The following is an 18,491-nucleotide window of genomic DNA, read 5'->3' as shown; positions in this document are numbered from 1 at the left end:
AGTCCTATGCCCAGGGCCTGGCACTCAGTAGGTGCTCTACAGATATTAGCCATCTCTATTATTAGCTGTTCTAGGAAGGTGGTCCCTCTCGTTGAAAGCTTTGGGGTTGGGGATGCACTGGGTTGAATGGTACCCAGCTGCCCCATTCGGAACTTTGAAAATGACCTTGTTTGGAAATAGGGACTTTGCAGAGGTAGTGAGTCAGGTTAAGATGAGTCCTTCGAACGAAGGTCAGCCCTAACCCAAGACAGCTGTCCTGCTTACAAGATGGGCGTTCGGACACAAGCAGAGAGGGGAGGAGGCCAGGGGATGGAGGTCACATCCCAGGCCCAGGACTGTCAAGGAACCAGCAGCCCCCAGGAGCTGGGCGAGGCGGAACCTCCTGGAAGAACCTGCCCTCCCAGAACCTCGATTCGAGGTTTCCGGCCTCCAGAACGGTGTGAGAATAGGTTCTCATCTTAAGCCACCCAGTTGGCAGCAGTTTGGGCGCACAGGCCCTGGACCGCGGGTCCATCCCTTCCTGCTCTCCACTGTCCGCGTGAAGGACAGCAGCCGAGGCCTGGGTAACGTGGAGGCCTTTCAGGGCACTGGCAGCAGAGCTGTGAGAGCGGGTCTTCTTTCATGGCCGCTCCCGGTAGAAACTGGAGGTAAAGCCATGCTCTGGCAGTGACGGAACCCCTCGCTCACCAGCACGTGGTCTTCAGGGCGGCCGGGATCCAGGATCCAGGTCTGTTCACTGGGTCATACCTTGGGGCCACACACACACACACACACTCACACACTCATACACACACACACACTCATACACACACACACGCTCATACACACACACTCATACACAGAGACACACACTCATACACACACGCACACACACACTCATACACACAGACACACATACACACACACTAATACACACACTCTCACACACACAATACACACACAGAGACACACACTCACACACACTAATACACACACACTGATACACTCACACTCACACACACATATACTCATACACACACATACACACACACTGATACACACACACACACTCATACGCACACATACACTCATACACATACACACACACACATACACTCATACACACACTCACACACACACACACACACGCTTAGTGGCTGTTGGCCGAATGAGTGAGTGCAGGGCAGTAAGAGCCCCAGCCCCTCCTCCAGGCCGGGCTCTGACGGCCTGTGCATCTGCGTGTGTGCATCTGTGAAGGCTCTTCCCCTCAGTTCTCCCATCCCCCTGATTATTTTAGGACATTCCTGTAGTCCCAACTCCTCCTTGCTTATAGTTCTCTGAGATCCCAGCAGGGACCAAGAATCCCCCGACCCTCTAAATCAGCCCCCATTCAGGTTCTCAGAAGCAGGGTGCCAGGTCCCCAGAACCCTTTGGCGCTGTCTTCACCTGGGCCTGTTCTGCCAGGGAGGCGTGACTTCACTCCACAAGCTGCCCGTGGTGACGGCTCATGGGGACGGCAGCCCCGGGTCCACCTGACCTTCAGGAAGGGATCAGCTCCAGACAAGGGGCAGCCCCAGGACACCAAGATCCCTGTCTGATCTGGACCCTCGGGCAACCAGAGCAGGGCCCCCATGTCTCCCAGGGAAATAAGTGCCACCTGTCACTCTGCCCATGCCGCTTCCCCAGTGTGAAAGCTCCCAACTGGATGGACGTTTCCCTGGTGCCCTGCCCCTCCGCCAACCTCATTTTAAATTCTGACCCAGTTAAGAGAAGTCTGTTTCTGGACTCCATCCAGAGCACACCCAGTGGGGGTCTCAGCTGTCTTCCGAGTTACACTGACCCCAGGTCGCAGTTAGGCAGACCTGCGTTTCAAGCGTGGTTCCCTCACTGCTGCCTGGGCCTGGGCAAAGGACGCATCTCCCCAAGCCTCCATCTTCTCCAGAAAATGAGGATAGTCAAATTTTCCTGAAGTCATTCTGAGTTAAGGTTTCCAGGTAAAACATACGATGTCAAACTAAATTTGAATTTCAGATAGACACCAATAATTTTATAAAGTGTAAGTGTGTCCTAAGTTGCAGGCATGGGATATGCTTCTGCTAAAACAAACAAAACAAAACAAAACAAAAAAAACCAGCAGCCGTTTCTCCAACTTAACAGGGCATCTTGCATCTTATGTTCTAACTTGCTAAATCTGTCAACCATGTGTGGGGGTGGGGCTGAGCCCCTGACTCCTCTGGAACCCAAATCCAAGTTCTGGATCTTGAATTTCTGCGATTTAAATTTAAATTTGGTCCTGCCTTTCCCTCATGAAATATGGCAACTCTATTCTAAACATTAAACAAGATAAGTCCTTAACACACTGTCTGGCACATCAAGTTCTCAATTAATGGAAGTTATTATCATTAGGTCCTTAATCATGGCAGAGAGGTAAACATCGGCAAAGAACACAGACCATCAACGTCACGACCACCAGCATGAAGATCATGACCATCACCATCATCACATCAACATCATCACCATCACCACCACCAATACCCTCACCATCAACATCATCACCATCACCATCAACATCATCACATCACCATCAACATCATCACCATCACCACCGCTGTCAATACCCTCACCATCAACATCACCACCGTCACCATCATCACCATCAACATCAACATCATCACCACCACTGTCAATACCATCACCATCACCACCATCACCATCAACATCACCACCATCACCATCAACATCATCACCATCAACATCAACATCATCACCATCAACATCAACATCATCACCATCAACATTAACATCATCACCACCACCGTCAATACCCTCACCATCACCACCATCACCACCGTCAATACCCTCACCATCACCACCATCACCACCGTCAATACCCTCACCATCAACATCATCACATCACCATCAACATCATCACCATCAACATCACCACCATCACCATCAACATCACCGCCATCAACATCATCACCATCACCACCACCACCACTGTCAATGCCATCACCATCACCATCTCCATCATCACATCAACATCATCACCATCACCACCACTGTGAATACCATCACCATCACCACTATCATCACCTCTTCAGTGAGCTTCTGCTCATGTCATAGATAAATGGATGTTTCAAGATCCCAGGGGAGGGGCTCTTTGAGACCAGCTACCTGGAGAAAGTCACCCCTCCTTCCCTCCTGTGGGCTCTGCTGGCCAGTCCTGGAAACACTGATTCTTTCTAACCACCTCCCACTAGACCCCAAGTCTAGGAGAGGGCATTTGTGTGTGTTGGACAAAAAGCTCGAATGCAAAGCGGTACTGCCCAGGGGCTGGTGAAAGGTGATGAGTCCAAACTGAAACATGCTCTAAGTTTAAAATATACATCAGATTTTAAAGGCTGAGAAAAAGAATCTGAAATATCACATTATTTGCTTTCCATATTGGTGACCTGTTGAAATGATAATATTGTGGGTATAATGTGTTAAGTAAAATATATTCTTAAAATCAATTTTACCTCCTCCTGTCTACTTTTCGCTTGGCTTCTAGAACATTTAACATTACCTATGGCTTGCTGCAGATCCCAGGGACCAAGACTGCTGCAGAAGGGAGTAGGGGAAGGCAGAGCGGAAGAGGGAATGAGGAACAGGCCGGGGTGAGAGGCAGGGCGCGGGACGCTCTTCAAGGAGGGACGTGACAGAGTCGGGAGCTGGTGGGGTCAGTGTGGAGCAGTGGGGGCGCCTTCTCTGCAGGGTGGCCTGCTCAGGACTGCCGAACAGCAGGTGCAGGGCCACGCTGAGGGGCCCGGCTGTGACCCTGGGGGTGTGGGCGCCTGGTGGCAGGGCTGGGGGTACCTGGAGGTCCAGCAGCCCCGTGAGCAGGGCCTTCCCAGCACGGGCCGCGTTATCCAGCAGGTCCTCCCGCTTGATGACATTGATGACCTCGGCCAGCAGCAAGTTCTTAGACGGGTCCCCCAGCCAGGTGTTGAAGATCCGGTAAGGCTGGAAGGAGGTGGGTGTTGGGAGGGCTCCGCGGCCACTCCGTGCAGGGCCCCCACCCCTGCACACCTTCTCCTCTGGAGAGCAGAGAAACTCACCCGGGGAGCCCCTGGCAGGCCAGGAGGGGAGCACCCCCGCCCCCAGAATCCTTCCAACAACCACCCTCCGGGCAGGAACGCTGTGGGGAGACCAAGTCCCTGCTTCCCGGAGATTAGTCAGGCCTGGGGAAGCCTGGACAGTAGGCCCTTCACTTGGGGCCTGCACTGATTATCACAGGATGCATCCCTGGGGGGTTTTGCCACCATGTGAAAATCACCGAGTGCGCATACCACAAACTAAGATGCCGCTAGGTCACAGGGGATGCAATCTGGGGGGACCACCGTGACATTTGGGGTTTGCTGTTGACCAAAATCTCATCATGGGGTGGGTGGCCAGGCTGTGATCCTTGTTTTATAGGGCAGAGGTTCTGAGGGGTGAGGGACTCACAGCGGGGAGCCGGACTGGGCTGCGGGCACTCCACCCTGCCCAGGTGACTGGCGTTACACACCCTCCAGCTGTTCAGGGCCAGCGAAAACACACCCCCCAGCCTCCGGAAAGTATGACCCAGCTTCATGGAACGTGGAAGTGTCATGTGGGATTTCTGGGAAGACTGCTGAGGACAAGAAGGGGCCACCTTTTCATCCCTTTCTATTTCTTTCCTACTGCCTAGAATTGAGGTCTGACGCCTGGAATTCCAGTTGCCACTTCAGACCACAAGTAACCTTGAGGGTAGAAACGACATGTAGGGAAGATGGGAGGGAGGATTCTGAGCCCCTGCTGGCTCCCTCTCTCTCTGCACATGGAAACGACGATCTGTTTATACGCACAGCAGTACAGTGCAGTGGTTTAGAGCGTGGGCTCTGGGTTTGAATCCTGGCTTTGTCACTTACAGGCCGTGTGACCATGAACAACTTATTAACTTTTCTGTGCCTGTAGCCATGTAAGTAAAATGGGAATAAAATTAACACCTGTTGGTTAGATCGTTGAGAGGATTATACAAACACATGGAGTGCTTAGCATAGGGCAGTGTTCGGTCTGACTTGGCAGCTGTTAGTCTTATCGAAGTCTGGCAGGGGACGGCTGTGCAGAGGGACTTGTGGAGACAGCTGGGGTGGCCGTGACCATCAGCTAACTACGGTGGTAAGTGGGGCCGTCCAACACCTCGGGGACATACCGGGCCTGAGTTCCCACAAGAGAGGCATGGTTCTGGGGAGGGCACGCCCTCGCCTGTGACCTGCGGGCCCACTCACAGCGCTGGGTCTGAGCTCCTCCTTGTGGAAGAAGCCCCCCGTCATCATCTTCTTGCTGAAGGTCATCACGTCCGCTGGGTCGTCCAAGCCCCAGTGCTCATGGGCCCAGAACTTGCCGGTGCAGCCTCCTCCGGTCTGGACCTCGTCCACCAGGAAGGCACAGCCGTGCTGTCCCCAGATAGGAGAGAGGACAGAGAAATAAATACCTGCAGAGGCCAGTGGCCCCTGCCCCGCACAGTGACCAGCCAGCCAACCCAGAACCCAGCCATGTCTCCTTGCTGGCTAAGCTGCAGAGCAGACCCACATTCCTGGGCAGCCCTCCAGCAGAGGGACAGTTCCAGCCCGAGCTGCGCTGGGTGCTGAGTGTGTCCAGAGGCTGCCGAGCTGGGACAAGCAGGGCCACCGAGAGCCACACCAAGGCTGTTTGGTTTGGCTTCAGTCCTGGGATGGACCCGTCAGAAGGGACTGTGTCTACAGCGGGAGGGGACCCACCTCCTACACTCAGGTGCCACATTCTACCTGTTGCCCTGCCCATTGCTAACATGGTACTTGTGTCTAAACCAACTCACGACTTACAGCGTTTATCTGGGAACTTACTGGTCATACACCACAACCCGTTCAAGTAGACACGTGATCTTAACTTAATAGTTTGACTTCGGGGCCCCACTGACCACAGCTGACTGAAATATGAGAGTGGGGTCTCTAGAGAGGAAAGGGAGGAGGCTGAGGCCTCCCCAGGAACCGCTTAATTATCGAGAAAGCTCCAAACGAAGACGGCAATAAGATTTTAAAGAAGCGTCCACCCTCCTGCCTCCCCGCTCCGTGATGTGACCGCAGCTGCATGTCGGGAAATTCCATGGGTTCCAAAGCTCACTCTTTGCTCCGGGAACCCAACCCACAAGCCGCCATGGCCTTGCCCTGTCCCCTGACCTTCCTGGTGATGTCTCTCAGCTTCCGGAAGAAGTCGTCCGAGGCGTGGTTGTCTCCACCCTCCGACTGGATGGGTTCCACGATGACCCCAGCCACTGTCTTCTTCTTTTTCCGATATTTCACGATCAGGTCCTCCACCTGGAAACCAAAGGGGAAGGGACAGCAGCTTGCCAAGGTGACACTGCCTTGTGGAGGCTCCCGGGTTGTGTCCACAGAGGGGCGTCTGGGGCTCTGCCAGCCCCGTGGAATGGTACTGAGAGTGCTGGGCCGTTTTGGGGACCAGCGTGGGGTCCATTAGGAGCTGTGTGGCTGCCAGCGTCCGACCCGAGGTTGGCGCTAGTGCTGGGGGAGGCAAGCCCAGCTCTGGGGCAGGCGACTGCACCTCGGGAAACCCGGGTCCTGATCTGCAAGGCGGCTGTGGCGCGTTGAGAGGATCGCTGTCCAGGAGAGCCCACCGCCCTCCCTGCGCATGGCCCCCCTTGCGTGACTGTCGCTCCCCCGCTGGTGAGCATCTTTCGGGCAGAATCTGAGTTGGCACCTCTCTAAGACACTGTTGTAAAGTTCATCTGCAGAGAGCGAGCCCACCAGGGCAGTGTGGAGTGGGTTGGGGGAGCACTCGGCATGTGCTGGGTGCAAACCGAGTTGAGCTCTAAGTACATACACCTCGTGTTCCAGACTCAATACGAAGAGACACAGCGTCTCCCTGATCATTTAGAAATACTAGTGACACACTGACATATTAGGTTCAATAAAACGCTGTTAAAGTTAATTTCTTTTTATTTTTAAAAACCATGATGTTCATCGCGATGGTGCACACCGGTAATCTCAGCGACTTGGGAGGCTGAGGCAGGAGGTTCAAAAATTCAAAGTCAGCATCTCAATTTTGCAAGTCCCCAAGCAGCTTAGTGAGACCCTGTCTCAAAGTTAAAAATAAAAAGGAAAAAAGGGCTGGGGATGCGGCTCCGTGGTAAAGGACCCCTGGGCTCAGTTCCCAGTACCAAAAAAAAAAAAAAAAAAAAGTGACATCAATTGTTATAGCACTTTGTTGAACCTAATCTATCCAAACTATTATGTCAACACATGATTAATATTTAAAATTTATTAGTGAGATATTTTTATTTAGTTTTTCACATTAAGCCCTTGAAATACCATGCATATTTTATGAGCAGAGCGCCGCTCAGTCTGGACCAAGCGCACCAGTGCTTCCCCAACCCCTCCACAGAGCCCTGGGGATCGTTCTCCCTGCAGACAAGGAGCCCTCTCAGTCTGTCCCCGCGAGCAGTGGAGAAGCTGGTAGCAGAACTGGCGGATGAACGCCAGGTGGCAGGAAGAGGGTCTCACCGCCCTTCCCGACGTGGAACGGGAGGGGCATGAGGTCTCCCAGTCCACGCCTCCCTTCCGGGGACCATGACCCACATCCCCACAGCGCCTGTCCTCCTGGGGCCGGGCGGGGCTGGAGAGGAGGAGCAGGGAGGGAGCAGGAGGCGGGTTACCTCCTCCAGGCAGCGCGCCTCCTCCTGTTCGTTCTCCTTCACAAACTCTTCCAGAGGATATTTCAGGCGCGGGAATGGAGCGATGGGCCAGTCGAAGGACGGGATGTCAATCTTGTGAATGGCTTTGGAGTGCGTGGTTGCCAGACAACCTGAGTCCAGCAAGACAGAAAGGCAGGCGCTTGGCTTGGGGCAGGGGCTCCGACTGTCTTTCAAAGGGTCACGATTTCAGCCCCAGCCTTGCAATGCCCAGGGAGTCTCTTGCCTGCAGAGCCCAGCTCTTGTAACCTCCTGAAGCTGAAGCAGAGCCCGTGAACTGCTGTGTGTGCGCGCGTGTGTGCGTGCGTGTGCGTGTGCACTGTCTGTGATTTACCACTCATTACACACAATCTGAAGATGAGAGACAAGGGTTTAGACCCCGGCCTCTGCCACTGAATGACCTTGGCAAGTTCCTTCCCTTGCTGACCCTCAATTTCCACATCTGCAAAGTGGACGTGGCGGTACCCCTCTTGGGGGACTCTGAGAACTGTGTAAACCGCCTGCGCCAGACCAAAGGCAGCAGTGCCATTGCTGCTGCTGCGGCCATGGCTCTAAATGCCACCCTGGGCCCACCCGTCCCTCCTTACCCATGGTCCTCCCGTGGAAAGCACCCATGAAGGAGAGGATGCTGTAGTCGGGGCACCCGGGAGCCTAGAACCAAGAGAGGCCAGCGTCAGTCACCTCGCGAGGGCTGGGGACCCCTGAGGCCCCGGCAGCTGGAGGAGGACCCAGGTCTGTCGGAAGAACCACATCCCTCCCAGGCAGGAGTTGCAAGCCAGACCGAGACCCGACCCAGCCCCCGGATGTTCTGTTCTTTCACGCACTTAAAAATTAAGAAAAAAAGGTCACCAAATTTCAAACCAGTTCCACATGCATCTGAGCTTCCGGCTGCCCACAGGCTCTGCGGTTCCGGCCATTTCCTCCTGGCAGCAGGAGGCGACCACAGTGCTCTCTGCCCACCCCTCCCGGCTGGGGCTTCTGAACTCAGCCAGCCCTGCCCTCCTCAACTCGCAGGGGTCCCCGTGCTGCTGGGGGCTGTGAACCTGGCCTGCTGGCCTGGCCATGGGGAGACCCAGGTTTCCCATCTCCCCCTGTCTGCAGCTGCCCTGGGGTTGGGAGGACTGGGAAGCCAAGGCAAGAACTCCACCCCTTGCCTGGCCCCAGGAGAGGACGCAGCTGGCCTTGCTTGCTGGTCCTCCCCGGGGGACTCCAAACACCTGCCAGCTCACTCGCAGACGTGTCGGACAGCCTCAGAGGCCCCCGTGCCAGTCTCTGGGAGGTCCTGGCCGCATTTTCCCTGAGACCTCTGGGCAAAACTCGAAGACCTCTTCCCACAAATTCCAAACTGCCTTCTGGCCACTTTTTCTCCGTCTCCAGATCACAAATGTAATTATCATGCGTATTTGAATGTAGCCACAAAAAACGAAGAAGGAAATCTGAAAACACTGGTGGAAAGGACGCGCCTGGCTGTGGAGTGAGGGACGCGCCGTCCTCAGGGAAGGAGGCGGGACAGGGGCCGTGAAGAAAAGGGTCAGAAGAGAAGAAAGGAAGTAAATCTGGAGTCGAAGGAGCTTCACGTGAGCACGGAGGAGGGCGTGGCACATTCACCAGCCGGGGGTGAGATCAGATCAGCAGCCGGGCCAGCCGCTGTCAAGCCAGCGGGACTTCCCTGCCAACCTAGTGACGTGGTCTGAGCAGTGTCCACGACTGACCCTCTCGTTTTCCCTAAGTCACGGCAGGCGTGTCCAGCCCAAGGGACCGCCTTCTGAACTACTGCGGCTGAAGAATATCGTGAACGTGGGCGGTGGCTGATGGAGAGCAGGGTGCTGGGGATGGCACCCAGGGCCTGCACGCCGGTGGCCCCCTCAGCCCTGTTGTTTTTAAGCAGGGGACACTTATATTTGAACTTCACACTAAATGAAGACGAACCTGCTATAGAGGGAGCTGGGTGGGGGTCTTGCCCTCCTCCTGTAATTGCCCCTAAGGGCTCTGGTGCTACAGGGAGGGGTGGAACCTTCTGGAGGCGGGGCTTAGAGGGAGGAAGTTAGGTCATTGGGGGTGTGTCCTCGAAGGGGATATTGAGACCCCTGGCTCTTCTCTGTCTCTTCCCAATCGCGGAGAGGTGGGCTGCCCCTCGTCCTTGTGTTCCCACCATGTTGGACTGACTCCAAAGGTCCTATTGCAAGACAACTGAAACCTCTGAAACTTCAAGCCAAAGTAAACCTTTCCTCCTTCAAGTCGTTTATGCCAGGTATTTTGTGACAGCAACAGGAAGGCGACGGACATGGCCGTCAACTAGATTTCCCTGCAGCCCCCCTGCCATCCCCAGCAGTGGCCTCCTTGGTGTCTCTGGGAACAATTAGGGTTCCATTTGAAACTCCCACATTTCTCCAGTCCTTTCTGGGGACACAGGTGGTTTCCAGTCCTTTCTGGTCAGTGTCACTAACAGAACACTCTTTGTACACATTCGTGTTGGTGCTCTGGATTATTCTAGAGAATACGCGAATGGCCTTTGTAGCTCTGTCAAATTCAGTCAGTTGTCCTGGGAAACTGTGAAGGCTGGTCAGAAAGAACTCTACTCGGTCCTGATCCCCAGGGAGGGAACTCCAGAGGGAGGATGCTTGGGAAGGACAAGCTGGGTCCACCCTTGTCTGCCTGAGGGGCTGGGCAGCTCCCCATAGCCGGATGGGTGCGGAGCCCACGGACCTCACCTGGTTAATCATGCAGGTGTCCAGCTCCTCTTTGGAGAAGCTCCTTTGCCCTCTTTCCTTGCTCTGCCAAAACAGAACAGAGCAGAGTCAGATGCTGTGAAGACAGAGCCTCTCCTGTGCCCCCAGACTCTGAGCTGGTCTCCTGTGCTGATGGTGGCGTCTCTACAGCATCAGCACCAGCTGCGCCCTGTGGGAGGGCACATGTCACACTGTAAAAGGAGTGCCACCCCCTGGGTAGGTGTGGTACCAGGCCTTCCCGCCACTCCACACTGGGATGTTGGTGAAGCTCCGTGCAGCCCTCTCTGGAGTCCACCTGGGCCACCGACGTCTAACCAGCTGGCCTGTCGGGGTGACTGTCAGGCAAGGGGAGAGTGGGGCTCGTGCCTAGACCTTACCCGGTACCACATGAAGATGGTCTTGAAGGCGTTCTCGTTGGAGCAGGACCCACAGGCCATGGTGATGAGCTGGGACATCCCTCTGGGAGCCACCTGCAGCGAGGGAGCCAGCTGTGAGCCCAGGCCCCGGGGACAGCCAGCTGCACCTGCACCTGTCGCCCCTGGCCCCATCGCTCCACATCAGGAGGCCGAGGGAGGGAGGCGGGAGACGGGGATGTCCTGGAGGAACCAGGGTGGGAGGGTGGATTCCGGCTCTTCTGGAGGCAGGGGAGAAGCTGGGGAGGCCTGAGGCCAGCAGAGGGGAGAGCAGGGCCAGAGAAGCACCTCCCGACGCAACTGCTGCCCATGGGCGCCGCACTCTCCAGGTGGGAAGCTGGGTCCCCAGAGACTCCGATCCTTGTAGCAACTAGACCTGAAACCTCAGGAGGACCCAGTGACTGGGGCGCGCTCACGCCACAGGACAGACACTGCTTTCCCCTGGCTTTCCTGTGCCTTGCGCACAAAACCCCCTTTCCTTCAAGAGGAAAACTGGAAACACAGAAGCAGCGCCCGGTCCTCCATCACGATCCTTTGCCGCCCCTGCCTGGGCCACCTGCGGGGCCGCAGGGCTGGGGCGGAGGCAGGGCTGCACAGTGGTAGGCCCGTCCCCCCCGACTCACAGAGAGCAAGGATTCCCGGAGCTTCTCCACGAAGTTCTCTGGAGGCAGGATGCCCAGCGCAGGTCTGTTGATGAAGGTGCTCTGCAAAAGACCAGAGGACAGGCGGTGACCCTGGGCCCGGCCTGGGTCTCCGTCCATCTTTCCACAGGCGATGGTTCAAACAGGGCCCACGGGGTACGCAGGCTGCTGGGGTTCTGGCCGTGTCGATGACACGTCTCCCTGCTCTCCAGAGGAATTTGCTAGGCTTGCTCTGGATTTGCAGAAAGGGCGTCCTTGGTGGGGTGCTCCCTTATGATTAAATTAGATGCTGTATGGTGGGGGGCCAGGGGAAAGGGAGGTGGGATTCCTTTGTAAAACGCCATCAGAATGGGAAGACGGACAGGTGCGATCCCGGATGCAGAGCCCTGGAACTCATTCCCAGTTGGAGGGCGAAGCAGCGCAGCCACCTGGGAAAGCAGGGGCCAGCTTCCTGTGACATCCAGGGGCACTCGCCCTGTGGCCCAGCAACCCGCCCGAGATACCTGCCCGGGAGACGGGGAAGCACACCCACATGGAGACGGGTAGTGAACCTCTGTGGTGGCTTCTATTTTCCGTGGCCCCCAATTGGGAACAACTGCACTGTCCCTCCACTGGGAGGAGGGGAATCGGCTGTGGCTCATACACAGCACGGAAGATGACCAGCCCTGTCGAGACAATCCACTGACACGGGCGACCACATGGAGGGAGCCGAGTCGGACGCAGAGTGCAGAGGCCAGAAGCTATGGGCTGTGCGGTCTGTTTCCACTCGCATGACATTCTGGAAAAGGTAAACCCCCGGGGACAAGGACAGCCACAGCTGGGAAGACCCAGCTGGGAGGGGCGCGGGGGATGCTGGGGCGGGAACTGCTCTGTCTGGATTTTTAAAAAAAATCAGGATCAAAGCTGCTCAACGCAAAAGGTACTGTCTTAAGTATTCTGAGTCTGTAGTTCAGTGGCATTGAGGACATTCTCAGCTTTTGTGCACCTGTAGAACGATCTTCCCAAACTGTCGCCACAAAGCCCTAGCTCCCAGTCCCCCCTCGCAGCTCCTGGGAACCACATTTCTTCTGTTTCAAGGCACTCGCTCCTCTAGGGCCGTCCTGCAAGTGGAATCAGAGTGTCCGTCCTTGTGTGACTGGCTGATTACAGTTGGTCTAATGTCCTCAAGGTCATCTGTGTCGCTCCATGAGTCAGAATGTCTCTCCTTTTTATGGCTGAGTAATACTCCACTGCACGGAGAGAGTGCACTTGTTTATCCATTCATCACCGAGGGACACCTGAGGTGTCTCCGCCGTTGGCCATCGAGAATGGCAGTGTGAACACAGGTGGACAGAAGTGTCTAGGCTCAGGCTGTGGTTACACACCCACGCACCTGGTGAAACTCACAGAACTGTACACCAAAAAGGGTGATTTTACTGTGTGGGAATTATACAATATATATATATATATATATTTTTTTTTTTTTTTAAAGAATAATATATTTTTTAAAGAGTAAGAAAAAAAGGCACCATGAGGCCATGGTAGTTCTGGAATTTCCAAGTAGAACAGGGGCCTGATGTGAGGGGGTCCCAGCTGATGAGAAGAGAGGACAGAGCATGAAATAAGCCATGCTCGGAAATGACAATTCTCTCTGGGTGTAGTGGCACACGTCTGTGATCCAAGTGGCTCTGGAGGCTGAGGCAGGAGGATGGTGAGTTCAAGGCCAGCCTCAGCAAAAGTGAGGTGCTAAGTGACTCAGTGAGACCCTGTCTCTAAATAAAATACAAAATAGGCCTGGGGATGTGGCTCAGTGGTTGAGTGCCCCCGAGTTCTATCCTCAGTACAAAAAAAAAAAAAAAAGAAAGAAAGAAAGAGAGAATTCTCCATCTCAGCCTGATGTTCCTCTCTAGTAACAGATGTGGGTCCAGAGAAGGAGTCCCTCTGCAGGGACGTCCACAGTGCGAGCTGGGTGCTGGACGGAGGCCAGCTCTTGGTACTCAAGAGATGAGGGTCCTACTGGGGACTGAGGAGAAGTCGCTTGTCCAGGGTGGGTCGGGCTGCCCGGCCCAGGAGAAAGACAGGACCCACATCGCGAAGGAGGTGAATGCAGATCTTAATGGGCATGAACTTGAGAATTCTGGCCCAAATCATCTTGAACCAAGCTCTGTCTGTGGGACAGTCCCACGCTCCGGTCACTGCCTTCTTCTCATGCTGCCTCTAAACCCAGGGCTGGTGACCAGCTGCCCACTTGACAGGTGAGGCCCTGGCAGGAGTGCCAGTGTCACACCAGATCTCACCCTGCAGGCTTGCTGCCACGTCCTCGCACGCTCTCGAAGGCAGAGGAAGAAAAACCCAGGCCAGGAACGGCCAGTCCCTGAAGGACCCTGGCCACAAGGAAGTTGCCACCACGCGGCCTGTCGCCCTGTGTGGAGAACCCTGCGGTATCTCCTACGCTGACCTGGCTTTCGCGACGCCTCACTTCTTTTCTCGGTGGGAGGGGGAGTCCCAGGGATTGAACCCGGGGGTGCTTTACTGAGTCACACCCAGCACCCAGCACTTGTAGGTTTTATTTTGAGACAGGGTCTCACTGAGTTGCTTAGGACCTTGCTGAGTTGCTGAGTCCGGCTTCGAACCTGCGATCCTCCTGCCTCAGCCTCCTGAGTGGCTGGGATCACAGGTGTGGGTCGCCTCCCTTGCTGGTCATCTCACTTCTTGACCAAACATGGACAAAGTCTGTACATTGACTTACTCAGGTGGTATATTTATAACGACCAAAGGAGAAATGTTCTCAGAGCCCAAAATTGAGTCACGTGAACGAAAGCGCATTAACCCAAGCAAGGTCACGTGGCTATGGAGACGGGGTTTTCAAAAGTTACAGTTACACGGAAGGCTTAGATTACAGTGGATATTTCTTTTTCATTTTATAAATGACCATTCCAAGGTTTGTATGCTGAACTCCATTCTCGAACTAATTTATGGATTCTTAATATAAAACTGCTGCATTATATTTGTAGAGTCTTATAAAAATATTGCACTATATTTCTGGACAGTCGAGGATGTTCACTCACATGATGTTGACCCAGGGGCGTGTGAAAGTGCTAGATTAGGAGATAAAGCTACTGAGGTTAAGTTGCTTACAGTTAATGAGCCTCAACTACTTTATCTTTAAAATGGGGAGAACAGGGCCTGACCTACTTGCCTGAAGGGTGCAAGGAACACCCGCCAAGGCTGCGGCTTTCTCTGGAGCAGCACCAGGCCAGGTGGGGCCATGATCCTTCCCACAGGAGGAGGGGATGGGCCCGGAGAGAGCGGACAGTGAGCCCTGGGGGAGAAGCATTGACCCACCTGGGGTGCCCACCACCTGGCAGTCACTGGGCAGGGGCTTTACGCATCCTTGGCTGACCCTGTCACTTGTACTGACCAGAAGAGCGAGCTGCTGCCGAGGAGGAGGGTGGCGCTGGAGAGCCGTGCTGAGCCAGCGAATTCACACAGTTCAGCTCTGCAGGTGACGGGGGTGGGGGTGGGGGGCTGGAGGCCGCAGGGGGTTATTCTGGGGCCCAGGAGGGGCCTGAGCCAGGGACACAGCGGGCGGACCAGGAGCCCAGGCCCTGCGTTGTCTTGGTGCCAGTGGAGTCTGGGACAGTCCTGGGATCCCCAGCTCCTGTGGCAAGGGCAGGAGGAGTCTGGAGGGGCTGCGCCAGGGCGGACCGCGAGGCCTTGGGAGCTGGGTCTGAGTACTGAACGCAGCGTGGCCGCTTAGGTCAGACCTGGAACACAGCAGAAAAGGACAGCACGCCCAGGACCGTGACGCCCCGGCTGCAGCTTGTCATGGGCCAGAGCAGGGCCACGCGCTGTCCTGACAGGACGTGGCAAGGTGAGAGGTGACCGCGAGAGCTGGGGCAGACCCAGCGATCTTTGCAACCTGTCAATTGGAACTTATTCTAAAATCAGAACGCTTAATTAGAGAAGCGGGGCTGTCCTGGGATTTGGGGGCGTCCCGGGTACCTCTCTCTCTCTGACATAATCGGTGTAATAAGCTCGATGCAAATGCAAACAGTGGCATCGCTGCGTGGGGGAGACTTGAGGGCAGGGAGGCCCCAGAGGCCACTGTCCTGGTGGCTTTGGGACTTGGCTTGGGGCACTAGAAATTGTGGCAGAGTCACGCCTCTGATGCATTTCCTGCTCTGCGAACACCTGTGATGGTTTAGACGTGGTGCCCCCAGCAGCTCACCTGCGGGACAACACCAGAAGGTTCGGAGGAGAAATGCCTGGGTCGTGAGAGTCTTCACCCAATCAGTGATTGACCCCCTGGTAGGGGTAACCGATGCGGCGGGTGTGGCTGGAGGAGGCGGGAACGGGGCGTGGCTTCGGGTTATATATTTTGTATCTGGAGCGAACTCTCTCTGCTTCCTGATCACCATGTGATCGCTTCCCTCTGCCACGCTCTCCCGCCCTGATGTTCAGCCTCACCTCAAGCCTCAGGGAAAGAAGCCGCCTTCTGTGGACTGAGACCTCTGGAACCGTGAGCCCTCAGATAAACTCTTCTCTGCAATTGTGCCATTTGGGTCCGTTAGTTACAGCAGCCAAAAAGCTGAATAAATCACCTCCCAAGTGGCTCTCAGATAAGCAGAGGGAAAGATAAGCTTCCCCATTGTAGAGTTAGCAAAACTAAGGACCAGGGAGGTCAAGCAACTTGTCCTAAGATGCACAGACAGAAAGGGACAGAATCGCGACTCAGACCCAGGTGTTTTGGCTTCGGACGCCACTCCGTCAGACACGCCAGGCAGCCTCACCTGGAGATGTCAATAGGCAGGGTACGCATTGGCTTGGAACAACTGGAGACCTTGGCTTGCCTTAGGGACCTTTTGGGAGAATTTCCTCCTGGCCCTGAGCTGTTCTTGGGGCTCCTAGGAAATCAGGTGCATCCTGAGAGTAGGTGGAGGCAAACGGCCCTCACTGTCGCTGGCTGTGGGGAAGAGATCCCAGAGGGGACAGGCAGGCTGCAGCGTGACTGCCTTTCTGGGTCCAGGAGAGCTGTGGGGGTGGCGTTCTTGCTCAGAAAAGCATGGCATCAAGAGCAGAAGGTATCTGGGACGTCGGGTCGCAGGATCAAATGAGGGCAGGCGTCTAGAAGCCTCACGGTCGGCTCAGCAGTCTCACAGTGCAGCGTGAAGAGGATGGGCTTTGGTTTCAGTGCTGTGTGACCGTGGGCAAGTCACCTAACCTCTCTGAGTTTCGAGGTCTTCATCTGCCCAAGTGGGGACCAGGTGCCTGTAAGGAGCTGTGAGGTGACATGGCCTTCAGAGAATGTAGGGGCTCAGTCTCACACAGCTGTGCCAATGGAAAGGCCCAGAAGTCACAGGTCTCTGTCTGTGTCTGAAGTCAGATTGCCGCCGTCCACTGCGTTGTGACCAGGCACGCACAGAGCCCAACGGTCCTTGCCTAGCTGTGGACAACATAATGAGGTGGCCCTGGTGACATAAGAAATTGTAGCCGGGACCCACATACTCCATCCGGGGAGCAGGGTCTCATTTTTGCTGTCACATGACATCATTACGTGGGAGTTTCCTGGTGGGATTGTTGGGGTGCAAGTGGGTTGATAAGCCCCTCCTCGAGATTTTGAGGGCCTGGCAGGCATCTGTCCTGAGCGGGTACAATACCATAACCATTCCTGAGTGCGTCTCCAGTTGAGAACTGCCACTCAGCAGCCTCTTGACACCTGATGGAAATGTCCCTGTGGGCTGGCAGTCAGCGATCACTGGTGTTCTGCAGGGGCCTGAGCTGAGGCTTGCAGAAAGGAGGCCGGTCTCCCTCTAAACCCCAGCCCAGGCAGCACCAGGCGCGTAGCAGCATTCAGTGGATTCCTGCTGAGGGTGCAGATGTCAAGGAGCAAGGCTGGGGACGGAAGCCGAAGCCAGGCGGCCAAGGGCTTGGCACTGGCAGCAGGGCCTTCTGGCGGCCTGCTGAAGGCCGGGACCTGGGAGGGTTCCTGTGCACACACAGCCCGCAGGATGCTGGGCGAGGCGAGAACAGAGGTGGGAGGGACCCTGGAGCCGCTGCTGGCAAAGCCCCCAGTGGAGAAGCGGGTGGGAGCAACCCTAGGCCCGGGGAGGGATGGGCCGGGAGCTCCCTGCAGGGATGGGGGTTCCTTCCGGAAACTAGCACCTGGGGCTGGCCATCGCCTGTCGCTGGGGAAGTCTTCCTCCGCAGGCAGCTGACGCTGAAATGCGTTTGACATGTTTGTTGACACGCTTTTCTCTGCACCAACTGCCAAGGCATCTGGGATTTGTACAACACTTGGAAACAAAGCGGGTCTTTGACTGTAAACACGTCCACGAGGCTCGGTCGCACGGGCCTCCTCAGATACCTTCCCCGGGACCCCGGTTTCCTCCGCAGCAGCCCCTGCCCCAGTCTGCTCACTGGAGGCAAGGATGTCCCCAGGCCCGCCCCCCGGCAGGGCCACCCACTTATAAGGAGGAAGGGGTGGTTCTTTCTGATGATCTTCAGTTTGTTGAAAGGGAAGAACATTCAAGATTCAGGTCCCATGAGGACTGGGCCTGGGGTCCTCCCTGCCTGCATTGGGTCTATTTTGGAGACTCAAGCTCTTTGCCACGTGTGGACAAAGATGTCCCTCTCTGGGGCAAATGAAAGCCCCAAAGACACTCAGCGTTGGCGAAGGTGTGGAGGGACAGCATCCCTCCACACTGCTGGTGGGTGTGGAAATGGGGACGGCCAGTTTGGAAACCGGCAGGATTTGCTGACGTTCCACCCAGACACGCACCTCGGCCAGCAACCCCACTCCTGTGTGGCGCCCCACAGAACCGTGAAGACGTGCCCACCACCAGGCGCACTAGCAGGGGCTTCAGGAGAGTCTGAAGACCACCTGGTGCCCACCAATAGCAGGATGGGAAAATCGATCGCGGTGTGGTCACATATGGGAATAAAGCCAGGAGGAGGGACAGTCTGTGGCCACACAGGACACGGGGATGAGTCACACAGA

General features: G+C 55.6%; 1 protein-coding gene across 1 annotated transcript in view; it reads right to left on the bottom strand.

Annotated features, from left to right (window-relative positions):
* The window catches only part of ABAT (4-aminobutyrate aminotransferase), an 87,538-nt gene that overhangs the window by 2,664 nt on the left and 66,383 nt on the right, over positions 1 to 18,491 (bottom strand). The window contains exons 7-14 of the mRNA XM_079120467.1: positions 11,495 to 11,575; positions 10,836 to 10,928; positions 10,441 to 10,503; positions 8,317 to 8,380; positions 7,694 to 7,842; positions 6,201 to 6,338; positions 5,271 to 5,438; positions 3,838 to 3,984 (exon numbers count right to left, since the gene is read on the bottom strand). Of these exons, the coding sequence (XP_078976593.1) occupies positions 3,838 to 3,984; positions 5,271 to 5,438; positions 6,201 to 6,338; positions 7,694 to 7,842; positions 8,317 to 8,380; positions 10,441 to 10,503; positions 10,836 to 10,928; positions 11,495 to 11,575 (903 nt within the window). The remainder of the gene's footprint in view (positions 1 to 3,837; positions 3,985 to 5,270; positions 5,439 to 6,200; positions 6,339 to 7,693; positions 7,843 to 8,316; positions 8,381 to 10,440; positions 10,504 to 10,835; positions 10,929 to 11,494; positions 11,576 to 18,491) is intronic.

Source organism: Sciurus vulgaris (assembly GCF_902686455.1).
Source record: "Sciurus vulgaris genome assembly, chromosome: 18".
Classification (NCBI taxonomy): Eukaryota; Metazoa; Chordata; class Mammalia; order Rodentia; family Sciuridae; genus Sciurus; species Sciurus vulgaris.
Note: the sequence above shows the minus strand (reverse complement) of the source record. Positions and strands in the feature narration are given on the sequence as shown.